This window comes from Phascolarctos cinereus, unplaced genomic scaffold, assembly GCF_003287225.1.
Source record: "Phascolarctos cinereus isolate Bilbo 61053 unplaced genomic scaffold, phaCin_HiC Scaffold_726;HRSCAF=1367, whole genome shotgun sequence".
NCBI classification, from domain to species: domain Eukaryota; kingdom Metazoa; phylum Chordata; class Mammalia; order Diprotodontia; family Phascolarctidae; genus Phascolarctos; species Phascolarctos cinereus.
Genome location: NW_027556098.1, coordinates 406,201,430 through 406,216,420, shown reverse-complemented (window position 1 = coordinate 406,216,420; position 14,991 = coordinate 406,201,430). Strand labels below are relative to the sequence as shown.

The 14,991-nt window shown below is 47.2% G+C and overlaps 1 protein-coding gene across 4 annotated transcripts in view; it reads right to left on the bottom strand.

The window, feature by feature from the left end:
• Positions 1–14,991, bottom strand: part of NOC2L (NOC2 like nucleolar associated transcriptional repressor) — a 39,316-nt gene that overhangs the window by 18,891 nt on the left and 5,434 nt on the right. For 3 of the 4 annotated variants that reach the window (XR_013482578.1, XM_020976858.2, XM_078145789.1), the window contains exons 5-8: positions 14,096–14,213; positions 13,928–14,018; positions 1,143–1,251; positions 920–1,030 (exon numbers count right to left, since the gene is read on the bottom strand). Coding sequence is in view for 3 of the 4 variants with exons in the window: in XM_020976858.2 (XP_020832517.1) it covers positions 920–1,030; positions 1,143–1,251; positions 13,928–14,018; positions 14,096–14,213 (429 nt within the window). In the remaining variant the exon portion in view is untranslated. The remainder of the gene's footprint in view (positions 1–919; positions 1,031–1,142; positions 1,252–13,927; positions 14,019–14,095; positions 14,214–14,991) is intronic. The other variant, XM_020976863.2, reaches the window with a different exon arrangement.

The window sequence follows — 14,991 nt, the reverse complement described above, 5'->3', positions numbered from 1 at the left end:
CAGAGCTAGCACAAAGCTTCTGCCGGCTGAAGGCCTAACCGGCACCATCCCCACATTCTGCCTGCTAGACGTCCACAAGAGGAAGCCCCACCCCAACACAGACGCACACGCACGCACGTACGTCTCCATGGGGGCCAGGCTTGCCTCCCATAGGACCAAACTTCTGCAGAGAACCTGGCTGTCTCCCACATCCCCACTCCCCCTCACCCCAGATTCCAGTCTGAAAGGTGCTGACCTAGATGGGAGGGAGCTCCTCCTTCCTACCCGATCTGCACCAAAGCCGCTGCTGGGGCCCCCGAGATCCCACGAGGGGGTTAGCCCCCCCGCACCCAGACTCTACCTCCCTCTCCCGCCCACCCCAGGGCACCTCTATCTCCCCATCGCTCTCTGCTGCCAGCCTGACTCAGCCCCTATAAAATATTCCTCCCCAAACCCCCTGAGAGCCCTGCTCTAATGCACCAGCTGTCAACACACCCAGAGCAATCACAGCGTCCGTCCATCCAGCACGAGGCCGGGACGGTGGGATGGCAGGAGACGGGAGGCCTGGGTCACGCATTATGGATGAGCTATGGGAACGGGAGGGCACAGCAGCTGCCCCAGGAGCTCCCCAGGGAGGCAGGGCCTGCCAGGAGTGACCCGTCACCTCCCCCAGCCCACAGCAGCCCCCACCATCCCAAGCATCTTTCAGCACGGCTTGAGGAGTATGCATATGTGATGAAGCAGCACAGTTTCTCTCCTGAATTATTCCGGGCCGGCCTCAGGCAGCTACTAAATGCTGCCTGTTGGGACAGAGGTGACCTTTGCTGGCCAAAGGAAAGCCCCTCTGATGAGGGGCACTGTCCTTAGGCACCCCCCCAGAACACAGCCCAAGGAAAGCATGCGCTCCGGACCCCCAGCCGCCCAGACCCTCAGATCTCACCCTGAGCAGCAGCCGGCACTGCTTGGGGAAGGTCAGATAATAAGGGACGATGGCACTGATGTGCTGAAGGACGGCAGTGGCCACGGACGCCTCAGTCAGGCAGGATACCAGCTACGAGCAGAGAACAGGAGGCATCAGCGCAGAGCTGAGAGCGGCGGGGGCCTCCTCTGGGGCAGCCCAAACCAGAGGGAAGCCGACCTCCAGCCCTCTGCCCCCCCAGTACCTGGATGACCGAGTTGAGGTATGACTTGACATTGAGACGCAGTTTTGTCCAGAGAGGGCTGCTGGACGGCTGCACCAGCCTGGAAGGGAGAGGGGCCTGAGGGCAGGGCCTGTGCCCACCAGGAGGCTCAGGAGCTTGCACCTCGAGTCGACTTCCTAGGGGTCTCCCCACCAGGCCGGTGTCTGCCCCTGCTCCCCCCTGCCCCATGACTGCTTGGGCTGCCATTCCTATTCATACAAGACACATGCGTGTGCGCACTGTTACATGCAGAGCGCAAACACGCGTACATCACATACATGTGTGGTATTATCTCCCCCATTAGAACATAAGCTCCCAGTGAGCAGGGATCATTTAGGTTTTGTCTCTGTTACCACAAAGTACCAGCCAGGCCATACTATAGGTGCTTAATAAATGCCTGTTGAACATGCCCTCAGCTCTCAGCAGGGCCTGGCATACCACAGGTGCTTAATAAATGCCTGCTGAACATGCCCTCAGCTCTCAGCAGGGCCTGGCATACCACAGGTGCTTAATAAATGCTTTGTCCTTGGGCCTAATTTTTCTGTCTTTTATAAAAGAGGCATGCTTGGCTGCATGCCATCTGGGTTCCTCCCTTCCTGCTCTCCATGGCTGACCCTGGGGGAGGGGAAGGGGGCTCTCCTGCCTCTGATTTGAGTCTCAGTTTCCTCATCTGTACAATGGAGATAAGAATTGGGCTTCCACCTCACAGGCAGAGTGGCTTTGTGAACCTCAGGCGCCGAGACCTCAATCTTCAGCTCATCTCTGTGTCATTGTTACACTGGGAACCCCGAACACGTCTACACTGAAGGCTCTCAAGGGCTTTGTTTGGCTTTCTTTTCGGAGGGGTGGGGAGGGGAGGGCACAAGTGGGACAGAGAGAAAAAGATTTTTGTTCTTTGAAAAGATAAGCCAGATATTGTGCTAGGAATGTTCGCTCTGGCCACAAAAGGACAAGAAATGGGAGGAAGTGGAATAGGCAATGGGGAGACAAAGCCACTGCTCTTTGCAGGTGAGATCACAGTGTGGGGAGAGAACCCTAGAGAATCAACCAAAAACTACATGAAGTAACAACTTCAGCAAAGTTGCAGGATAGAAAATAAAGCCCAGCAGCAAGAGACATTTAAATTAAAGAGAAATTCCATTTAAAATAACTGTGGGGGGGCAGCTAGGTGGCGCAGTGAAGAAAGCACCAGTCCTGGAGTCAGGAGGACCTGAGTTCAAATCTGGCCTCAGACACTTGACACTTACTAGCTGTGTGACCCTGGGTGAGTCATTTAACCCCAACTGCCTTCAAAAAAATAAATAAATAAATAACTGTGGACAATGTAGAAGACTTGGGAGTCTCCCAGCCAAGACAAACCCAGGAACTATATAAACAGAATTACAAAACACTTTTCACACAAATAAAGCCAGATCTAAACAACTGGAAAAACATTAATTGCTCATGGATAGGCTGAGCCAATAGAATAAAAGAGACATTCCTGCCTAAATTTATTTATTTAGTGCCATACCAATCAACCTACCAAAAAATTATTTTCTAGGGCTAGAAAAAAAACAACAAAACTCATCTGAAATAGGGGCAGCTAGGTGGTGCAGTGGATAAAGCACCTGCCCTGAAGTCAGGAAGACCTGAGTTCAAATCTGGCCTCAGACCAAACACCTGACACTTACTAGCTGTGTGTGACCCTGGGCAAGTCACTTAACCCCAAGTGCCTAAAAGCCAAAAAAAAAGAAAAAGAAAAGAACAAGACAGGACAAAAGGTCAAGACTATCCAGGAAATCCATAAAAAAAGAAAGTGAAGGAAGGGGGCCCACTAGTGCCAGATCTCAAAGCGTATTATAAAACAGTAATCAGGAAAACAATCTGGTACTGGCTAAGAAACAGAGCAGTGGATCCGCGGAACAGATGAGGTACACAAGACACAGCAGTCAATGACCATAGTAATCTAGTGTCTGATAAACCCAAAGACGCCAGCTTGTTCAGACAAAAACTCGCTTTTGATAAAAGCGGCTAGGAAAACTGGAAAGCAGTTTGGCAGAAACTAGGCATAGACCAACATCTCATACCACGTACCAGACAAGGTCAAACGGGGTACGTGATTTAAACCTAAGCAAATTAGGAGAGCACAGAATAGTCTACCTGGCAGTCTGTGCACAAGGGAAGAATTTAGGACCAGAAAAGAGAGACGGAGGGCTGAGGGATGTAAAATGGATCATTCTGGGTACATCAAATTGAAAAGGTTTTGCACAAACAAAACCAATGCAGCCACGATTAGAAGAGAAGCAGGAAACTAGGAAAGAATGTTTACAACCAGTGTCTCTGAAGAGCGCCGCATTTCTCAAATATAGAGAGAACGAAGTCAAATTTATAAGAGTACAAGTCATCCTCAATTGATAAATGGACAAAGGACATGAACAGGCAGTTCTCAGGTGAAATTAATGCTATCTGGTCATATGAAAAAATGCTCTAAATCACTCATGATTAGAGAAGTTCAAATCAAAACAACTCTGCAATGACTAATATTGACAGACTGAACCCTTCTCAGCAATGCAAGGATCTAAGACATCTCCAAAGGCCTCATGATGGAAAGTGCCATCCGCATCCAGAGAAAGAACTACGGAGTCTGAATGGAGATCGAAGCAGACTATTGGCTCTTTTTTTTAATCTTCTGTTTGTTCCGTTTCCTCTTTCTGGTGGTTCCTCTTATTGGTTCTAATTCTTCTTTACAACATGACTAATGTGAAAATATGTTTAATAGGAATGTGTATGTAGAGCCTATCTCAGATTGCGCAGCATCTTGGGAAGGGAGGTGGAGAAAACAGGACAAGACCAGAGCTGTGGAAAGTGGTCTTCACAGCCCAATGTCCATTGGCTGGCTGCCAGTCTGTCCTGGAGCCTCAGATCCTGGACCCTTCCTGGGTTCCCATCCCTAGGGAGGGGGCCAAGACCCAGCTAGGCCACCCCATCTCCCAAGTGCTCCTCAAAACCCTCCCTGCACTCTCAGTTCCGTTCTCAGGGCTCCTGCTCTTCTCCAGCCTGGACTCGTCCATATTCTTACACCCCATCTTCAGATGGAATGGACTCAGTGCTCACCACCCTCCTGCTCGTCCTTCCCTGACTAGGCCCCAGAAGCAAATGCCCGACGCCCAAGGAGGCCCACATCCCTCTTCCTCTGACACTCAGAGCCCAGGCTGTAGGCCTACCTGCCCTCCTTCCAGACAAATGCTCTTATTTCCTGAGACGCCCAGCCTTTGCCGGGCGAGGTACCCTGCCCCCACCTCTGCCTCCAGGGATGCTACCCCTTAGGGAGGCCATTCAAGATCATGGGAGTGATCACACTCCTCTGCAAGAATGTCAGCTCCCTGAGGGCAGGCCTTTGTCACTCAGCCAATTAACAAACTTCTTAAATGTTCACCAGGTTCCAGGCTCTGTGATGGATGTACAAAGAAAGCAGGAAGCAGCCCTGCCCTCAGGGGGCTCACATTCTATAGGGCAGGCCACAGAGATACAAGCTGGCAGTGCCAGGGTCCCTGCCCCCCCCCAATACCTATCTCCAGGCCTCCTCCTCAGGGGATTCTCAGGATCAGGGCAACTTTGAGAACCCCAAACCCAAGGCCAGGCCCTGCCCTCAGGGTGCTGCCATTCCTTACACTGGGGATACCTCAGCAAACACTAGTGAAGCACCTACCCTGCTGGCCAAAAACAAGTCAGGCCCTGCCCTCAGCCAGTGAATGTTTGAATGGTCTGAGGCAAGAACGTGAACACAAGACATGACTACACGTACACTGAGTCATGTCAGCAGAGGAGGGAGGAGGGCTGCTGAGCGGAGGCCTCTGGGCCCCCAGGGTGAGGTGGGGGGTACACACTGCTCCCTCTGCCCCCCTCAGGAGCAGCAGCTGCAGGGTTCTCCCTCCCCCCAATCCTGGCAGGGTTCTCCCCCTCCCCCCATCCCCAGTAGAGTCCCTCCTCCCCCATCCTGGCAGGGTTCTCCCCCCATATCCAGTAGAGTCCCCCCTCCCCCATTCTGGCAGGGTCCTTCTTCCCCATATCCTCAGCAAGGTCTCCCCTCCCCCATCCCGGCAAGGTCCTCCCTCCCCCCATCCCCAACAGGTTTCCCCCACTCCCATATCCTATGAGGTCCCCCCTCCCCATGAGCTGCCACTGAATTCCTGGGTGCTTAACCTCTTGAGATTTAGTCTGTTCCACTCAGAGACGTCCCGTGGACAGCTCTTGTTTGAGCCTTTCAGAGGGCAGGCTGCGTGTGCCTGGCCTCCTCTGGGAGGTGTCCAGCTTGTCCACACCCTCCCTAGCAACACTGCCCCCAGGAAGAGGAGGCAGCCTTCATTCCAGGTAAGGAGGCATTTCCGCTCTAGATAACCCCAAGCCTGACCTCTCTCCCCAACTCGGTGACCTATTGGACACGCATGTCCCGCTGCTCACAGGCCTGGCCGGCCAGAAACCCTCCAGAAACCCTCCGACTCTCTCAACACAGCAGGACGTACCTTAACACCTGGGCTGAGGACCTGCTGACGCTCCCTCAGGCCAGCCAATCCTCTAAGCCTCAGTCTCTTCATCTGTAAAATGACGGGAGCTGGCCCTTCTAGCTGTGGGCCATGGAGTTCACAAACATGAGCCTTCTGAAGGCTCGCCTCATATGCCTAGTGCCCAGCATAGGGCCTGGCACACAGCAATAACAGATGCTGGCTGAACTAAAATGACGTCCTGCCTGACCCCCACTGCCACCTCCCCAGGCCAAGCCTCAAATCTCCTCATCCCCGAAGGGTGCTAATGAGGCACCTCCGGCTGACCCCTCTCCAATCCATGATGGGGGCAGGTTCTGGTCACAGCCCCAGGTTTAGGAAGCAGGGACCCTCATCGCAGTTCCAGGACAGAAAAAAGCGCTCGTGGTCGCTCATGGACCACAGCACAGTGACCACACCTCTCCTTAGATCATACCGCCTGGGAAGAACTGAAAACTTACAGACTCACAGAACTAGCTCTGAAAACAGCAGCACAAAAACCTGAAGCTTGGGACAGCATCTGCACCGCCCAGGGAGCAGAGCCCAACTTTAACAAGTTAAAAGTCAAAAAACAGGCTAGGAGAAAATGAGCCAACAGGAACAACGAAAAGAACCCGACCATATAAAATTAGTACAATGACAGGAAATATCCAAACAAATTCAGAAGACAACAAAGGCAAAACAGCTAAAGAAAAATGTGAATTGATCTCAGCCCCCTCCCCCCCAAAAAAATTCCTGGAGAAGCTCAAAAAGCATTTTAAAAACCAAATAAGAGAGGTAGAGGAAAAATCAGAAAAAGAGAGTGATACAAAAAAAGCAAAACGAAACTAAAAAAAAATTTTTTTTAAAGAGTGATGCAAGGCAATCATAAAAAAAATCAACAGCTTAGTAAAGGAAGCACAAAAAATTACTAAAGAAAATAACACCTTTAAAAAGTACAACCGACCAAATGAAAGAGGAGATACAAAAATTCACTGAAGAAAATAATTCTTAAAAAATTAGAATTAGGAGAGTGGAAACTCCATAAGACATCAAGAAAAAATAAAATCAAAAGAATGGAAAAATTGAAGGAAATGTGAATTCTTTCACTGGAAAAACAAATGATCTTGAAACAGCTCGGGGAGAGACAATTTAAGAATTCTGGACTACCTGAAAGTCACGATCAAAAAAAGAGCCTAGACATCCTATCTCAAGGAATGATCAAGGAGGGGCAGCTAGGTGGTGCAGTGAATGGAGCTCCCGCCTTGGAGTCAGGAGGACCTGAGTGCAAATCTGACTTAAGACACTTAATACTTACAAACTGTGTGACCCTGGGCAAATCACTTAACCCCAACTGCCTCACCAAAAAAAGAAAAAAAAAAATGATCAAGGAAAACTGCCCTGAAATCCTAGAACTAGAGGATAAAGTAAAAACTGAAGGAATCCACTAATCACCTCTTGAAAGAAATCTCAGCTGGTATTCTTATAACCTTGTCACTGCTCAGAATTTTACAACCTAGCCAATACCTCACAGGTGCTCAGATTCCTCAAGAGTCTGGCCAATGTGGCAGATCTTTAATAAAACTTGTCTTTGGCTGGGAAAAAAAAAAAAGATCCCAAAATGAAAACTCCCAGGAATGTTATAGTCAAATTCCAGAGCTCCCTAGTCAAGGAAAAAGTATTGTAAGCAGTCAAAAAGAAACAATGCAAATATCGAGGAGCCACAGTCGGGGATAATACAAGATTTAGCAGCTTCTACATTAAAGGAGCAAAGAACTTGAAACATAACATTCCAGAAGCAAAGGAGACAGGACCACAACCAGGAATCACCTCCTCAGAAAAGCTGAGTATAATCCTTTGGGGTGGGGGAGGAATGGACATTCAATGAGGTAGAGGACTTTCAAGCATTTCTGATAAAAAGACCAGAGCTGGAGAGAAAATCTGACTTTTAAATATAAGACTCAAGAAAAACATACAAAGGTAAACACGAAAGAGAAATTATAAGGGACTCAATAAGGCTAAACCGTTTACATTCCTGCTTGGGAAGAGGACACTTGTAACTCCTAAGAACATTCTTATTATTGGGGCAGTTAGAAGGAGTATCCATAGTCAGAGGGCATGGATGTGAGTTGACCATGACAGGATGATATAAAAAAAAAAATTAAGGGGTAAGAAAGAAGAACGCACTGGGAGAAGGGGGAAGGGAGAGGTAGAATGGGGTAAATTATCTCACATGAAAGAGGCAGGAAAGAAGAGCTGTGACAGTAAAGGAGAAGGTGGGGGAGGGGGGTAACACTTCGTCCTTTCTGTAGAAGTGGCTCAAAGACAGAAGGGGAAGTAGGAGGGCAAGGAGATAAGAGAAGTGGGGGCCAGGACCGAAAAAAAATGAGGGCAGACTGGGTGAGGCAGTGAACAGAAGCAAAACACTTTTGAGGAGGGAAAGGATGAAAGGAGAGTGAGAAGGATAAACAGGAAAAAAATAGGATGGGAAGAAATAAACAATAATCATAAACGTGAATATGAATGGGATGAACTCACCCATAAAACAGAAGAGGTTGGCAGAATGGACTAAAAACCAGAATCCTGCAACACGTTTACAAGAAACACACTTGTATCTGAGACACACACACAGACAGAGTAAAGGTAAGAGGTTGGAGCAGAATCTATCATGCTTCAACTGAAGTTAAAAGCAGGGGTAGTAATCATGATCTCAAACAAAGCAAAACTAGGTCTAATTTACAGAGAGAAGCAGGGAAGCTACCTTTTACTAAAACATACCAAAGACAATGAAATCGTACCAATACTGAACATAAATGCATCAAATGGTGTAGCGTCCAAGTTCTTAAAGGAATAATTATATGAATTACAGGAGGAAACAGACTTTAAAACTATGCTAAGGGGAGACCCTCCACTGTCCCCTCTAAGAACTACATAAACTGGAGCAGCTAGGTGGCGCAGTAGAGAAAGCACTGTCCCTGCAGTCAGGAGGACCGGAGTTCAAATCCAGCCTCAGACACATAACACTCACGAACTGTGTGACTCTGGGCAAGTCACTTAACCCCAACTGCCTCACCAAAAAAAAAAAAAGAACTATATAAATCTTTCATAAAAAACAAACAAAACAAAATCCAAGAAAGTAGTTACGGAGATGAATAGAATGTTTAAAAAGTTAGATGTGACAGACCTCTGGAGAAAAATGAATGGCAATAGAAAGGGATATACCTTGTTCTCAGCAACACATGGCACCTACACAAACACTGACCATGTGCTAGGGTGTAAAACCCTCACAGCCAAATTCAGAAAAGCAGAAATATTATGTGAATCCTTCTCAGATCATAATGCAATAAAAATTACATTCAATAAAGGGCTTTGGAAATGGATTAAAAATTAACTGGAAACTAAATAATCAAATCCTATAGAATGAGTGGGTTAACGAATCCATCACAGGAACAATAAATAATTTTATTAAAGAGAATGACAATAAGACAAGATACCAAAACTTATGGGCTGCAGCCAAAGCAGTACTTAGGGGAAAATTCGTATCTCTAAATGCTTGTATCTATAAAACAGAGAAAGAGCAGATCAATGAATTGGGCATGCAACCAAAGAAACCACAAAAACAACAAACTCAAAATTCCCCAATTAAACACCAAATTGGAAGTCCTGAAATTCAAATACTAATACTGAAAATAATTTTGAAATAATAAAATTAAAAGTAAGGAAACACTGAACTACCAGGTAAAAGTAGGAGCTGGTTTTACGAAAAAGCCAATAAAATGGATAAACCATTGGTTAATATGATTAAAAAAAAAACCAAATGAAGAGTATCAAAAAAATGAAAAGGATGAATTCACTATCAATGAAGATGAAACTAAAGCAATTATTCGGAGCTATTTTGCCCAATTACATGCCAATAAATCTAACAATCTAAGTGAAATGGGTGAATACTTACAAAAATATAAATTGCCCAGATTAACAGAAGAGGAAATAAAATACTTAAATAACCAGATCTTAGAAAAAGAAATTAAACAAGCCATCAAGAAACTCCCTAAGAAAAAATTCCCAGAACCAGATGATTCACAAGTGAATTGTACCAAACATCTAAAGAATAATTAGTTCCAATAATACATAAACTACCTGGAAAAAGAGGCAAAGGAGTCCTACCAAATTCCTTTTATAACACAAACATGGTACTGAAACCTAAGACCAGAAGAGCAAAAACAGGGAAGGAAAATGATAAACAAATTTCCCTAATGAATACTGACGTAAAAATCTTAAATAAAATGCTGGCAAGGGAATTACAGCAATAGAGCACAAAGATCATACATTATAACCAAGTGAACTTTACACTACAAACACAGGGCTGGTTCAAAATTAGGAAAACTATCAACACAGTTGACCATATCAATAACAAAAACAGAAATTATGTTATGATCTCAACAGATGCAGAAAAGGCTTCTGACAAAATACAACACTCATTCCTATTAAAAACACTGGAAAGCATGGGAATAAATGGAGTCTTCCTTAAAAAGGTTTAAGTGGCATCTATCTAAAACCATCAGTAACCATTATCTGTAATGGGGATAAGCTAGAAGCCTTCCCAATAAGATCAGAGGTGAAACAAGGATGTCCATTATCACCACTGTTATTCAATACTGTGCTAGAAATGTTCGCTCTAGCCACAAAAGAAGAAATGGAAGGAAGAGGAAAAGGCAACGAGGAGATAAAGCAATCATTCTGCAGACGATATCATGGTGTACTGAGAGAACCCTAGAGAATCAACTAAAAAACTGCATGAAATAATTAACTGGGGGCAGCTATGTGGTGCAGTGAATAGAGCACCAGCCCTGGAGTTAAGAGGGCCCGAGTTCAAATCTGGCCTCAGACACATAACACTAGCTGTGTGACTCTGGGCAAGTCACTTAACCACACTTGCCTCATAAAAAAAAAAATTATTAACGACTTCAGCAAAGTTGCAGAACATAAAATAAACTCCCATAAATCATCAGCATTTCTATATGTAACCAACAAAGCCCAGCAGCAAGAGATAGAAAGAGAAATTCCACTTAAAATAATTGTAGACAATACAGAAGACTTGGGAGTCTCCCTGCCGAGACCTATCCGAACACAATTACAAAACACTTTTCACAGAAAGAAAGACAGATCTAAACAACTGAAAAATATCAATTGCTCACAGGCAGGCTGAGCCAATGGAATTAAAAATGACATTTCTGCCTAAATTTATTTATTCATTCAGTGCCATACCAAACCACCAAAAATTATTCTACAGAGCTAAAAAAAAATAACAAAAATCATCTGAAAGAATATCAAGGGAATCAATAAAAAAAAAGTGAAGGAAGGGGGCCCACTAGTGCCAGATCTCAAAGTGTATTATAAAGCAGTAATCATGAAAACAATCTGGTACTGGCTAAGAAACAGAGCAGTGGATCAGCGGAACAGATGAGGTACACAAGACACAGCAGTCAATGACCATAGTAATCTAGTGTTTGATAAACCCCAAAGTCCCCAGCTTCTGGGATAAAAACTCACTTTTTGACAAAAGCTGCTAGGCAAACTGGAAAAGAGTACGGCAGAAACTAGGCATAGACCAACATCTCACACAGCATACCAAGATGAGGTCAAACTAGGTACACGATTTAGACATGGGTGACACCATAAACAAATTAGGGGGGCACGAAATAATCTGCCCATCAGATTGACAGATAAGTGGAGAATTTGGGAACAAACAATATAGAGAGCACTGCGAGATATAAAACAGATCACTTTGATTACATTAAGTTGAAAGGGTTTTACACAAACAAACCTAAGGCAGCCACGATTGGAAGGGAAGCAGGAAAGTGGGGAAAATTTTTTTTTAGCAAGTTTCTCTGATAAAGGCCTAATTTCTCAAATATATGGAGAACTGAATCAAATGTAAAAGAATATGAGTCATTCTCCAACTGATAAATGGTCAAAGGCCATGAACAGTTTTTAGAAGAAATCAAAGCTATCCATAGTCATACGAAAAAAATACTCTAAATCACTACTGATTAGAGAAATGCAAATTAAAACTTTGAGGTACTACCTAATACCTATCAGACTAGCTGACATGACAGAAAAGGAAAATGATAAATGTTGAAGATGTGGAAAAGCAGGGACACTACCGCGTTGCTGGTGGAACTGTGAACTGATCTAAGCATTCTGGAGAACAATCTGGAACTATGGCCAAAGGGCTATAAAACTGTGCATAAGCTTTGATCCAGCAATACCACTACCAGGCTTGTATCTTAGAGACACTGAAGAAAAAATATGTACAAAACTATGTATAGCAGCTCTTTTTGTGGTGGCAAAAAATGGGAAATTGAGGCAACATCTATCAAATGGAGAACGGCTGAACAAGTCGTGGTGTATGAATGTAACGGAATGCTACTCTGCTATAAGAAACGGTGAGCAGGCAGACTTCAGAAAAATCTGGAAAGACTCACGTGAACGGATACAAAGTGAAGTGAGCAGAACCAGCAGTACAGGATGCAAGAAGATTCCCAAAGACCCATGATGAAAACGATGAAAAAATGCTGTCCACCTCCAGAGAGAGAACTGATGGAGTCTGAATGCAGATCAAAGCATATTTCTTAAACTTTATTTTTCTTGGGGTCTTTTTTGTCTGTTTTCTTTCACAACATGGCTAATATGGAATTATGTTTTGCATGACTGCATACATATAATCTATAGCAAACTGCTTGCCTTCTCAGGGAAGGGAGAGGAGAGAATTTGGAAATCAAAATTTTTTAAATGTTTAAAAAATTGTTTTTACAGGTAACTGGAAAAAACATAAAAATTTTCACACTTAAAGAAATAAATGGAATGCATCTGGTGCCCCTCAAACCCTTCAAATGGCAAGGGCTTCATGCTGCCTGCAGGCTAGGCCAAAGCTCTCAAGCTTGGCTTTCTGAGACCTCTCGAATCGCCAGCACTCAGGGACTCCTACGAGTTAGGCACTGCTAGGGTCCAAGGCATGGCCTGTGATATCAGGGAGCTCAGAATCTAGTCATGGATGCAGGACAGTAAGCACAGAACCTAGAAAGCAGGGCAGGGGCGGGTGGCAGAGATGACGAGGGCCGGGACATCACTGTGAGCCAAGGTGGTCAAGGGAAGGCTTCAGGGAGAAGGCAGAGCTTAAGCTGGGTCTGACAAGAGGGGAGAGATTTCAAAGGGCCAAGGGAATGAGAGAGGGCACCCTGAGGGGAGGCAGTTACAAGAGGCAGGCCTGGGGGAGCTCGACATGGGTAGGGTGTTTGCGCAGCAAACACCAGGAGGTGAGCACCAGCCTGTCAGGAGCCTGTCCATCCTTCCAAGGGCCTTCCCAAACTAAGGAAAATCCAGGTCGTGTGTATAGCCTCTAAGGTCCACAAAGTGCTTTATGTAGGTTGTCTTAACTCACATCTCATGACCACCAACCTGTGTGGAAGGTATTATACCCACTTCACAGAAGAGGAAACTGAGGTTCAGAGCAGCAAAGTGACTCTACCAGTCACTCCAGGAAGAAGCATCAGAGGCAGGACTCTCACCCAGGTCTCTCCATGATAGCTCCAGCCACCCTGAGCCAATCATCACCCTCCAAATTTCAGCTCAGCAACGGCATAGGCCCCAGAGGCTCCAGAGGCTCCAGGTCTTAGCTCTGCTCTTCCCTATATCCAATCCCTGTGACTGGACTAGAAACTCCCAGACAGCAGGGGTCACACCCTTCCTCATGCTTGTTGGCAGCGCTCCCTGCCTGCTCCCCAGATGCTGAGGGAGTACTTCAGGGTTAAGCCCGCTCCCTGCCACAGCAGACCCCAAGCACCATCGTGAGGGAGAGAACCGAGCCTCCTCATCAGACGTGGTGGCTCCCAGGGGTGGTCTGCGGACACACGCGGGAGCCAGAGATGCCCTGAGTGGGGACAGAGGGGCTTCCCAAAGGCAGCGCCTGGTGTGCCCCCACTGGCTCTGAAGATCCCTGAAGGCGGCTGGGCCAGGGCGCAGAGCTGTCAGAGCCCTTGGGGTGCCTAGCCCAAGCAGCCAGTGGCCCCTGTCCTCGGGGGCCCTCTAGTCTAGTCACAGATACACGACTTAAGCTCAAGCGCTGCAGCAAGGGGCTGGAGAGGCTGGCGCCCACTGAGGGGAGGAAGGCCACCTCTCCAGTCCAGAGTTCCCCTGAATCCCCCCACCTCCCATCCGGGCCCAGGGCACCTCACGAGGCTCCCACCCGACGACGGGAGCCCGCCTTACTTGGTTCTGTCCTTGGGTGGCTTCAGCTGCAGCAGCTTCTGCAGGCAGGGGAAGAGGTCGCGAATGCAGAAGGTGATGACGGCGTTGAACACTGCGCAGGCCACACACAGAGTTAGGGGGCTCTGGGATCTCCGGGACAAGCCCTGCCCTCCTTCCCGCCCGGCTCACCTGCACTGTCCGTGATCCGGAACTTGCTGGACTCTCTGCCGCCCTCGTCCTCGTAGGTGGTGGAGACGGCAGCCCGGAAGGCCTGCAGGATTTCGTGGAAGAGCCGAGGGGAGAGGTCCTAGAAGCGGGCAGGAAACAACAGGGGCCGTCACAGCCTCCAGGAGCCGTGAGCACCGGGCCGGGCCCAGCTCTTCTCCTCACTCCTTGGTGACCAGGGCAAGCCACGCTTCCTTTGGGGCCTCACTTTACTCACTTGTAAACAACAGCAGCTAACGCTTACACGGCACCTACGACGTGCCAGGCCTTGTGCTAAGCACGTCACAGTCACTATCTCGTTTGAACTTCACAACAATCCTGGAGGTTGGTGCTGTTATTGTTCCCATTTGCAGTTGAGAAAACTGAGGCAAACAGGGTAAAGTGACTTGCCCCAGGTCACCCAGCTAGGAAGTGTCTGAGGCTGGATTTGAACTCAGGAAGATGACCTCTGGGTCTCAGTTTCCTCCTCTGAAAACAAGGGGGTTGAGCTAGGTGACCTCTCAAAGTGAGCTGGGGGGACAGGTGTTTCCCATGAAGCCAGGGGGTGTCCATGGCTCTGTGGGCAGAAGGGGTTTCACGCTGGTGGAGAAGAAGGGCGTGTAAAGGGCAGGAGAGTGAAATAGGTCTGTGCCAGAACACGGGAGGCTTGGAAAGCTAGAAGAAAGGTGAGGAGAAAGGACCTGAGCAGGGAAGTCTAGACTAACCTTAAAAAGACGGTTCTGGCAGCTGGACTGGAAAGGGGAGCCTGGAGGCCAAGACTCTGGGGAGGCAGAGGGCAAAGGCATGGAGGTGGGAGATGGGCATGGCCGGAGGAACCCTGCGGGCCTCCCATTGCCACAGAATGTAGCATTAGCTGCCTT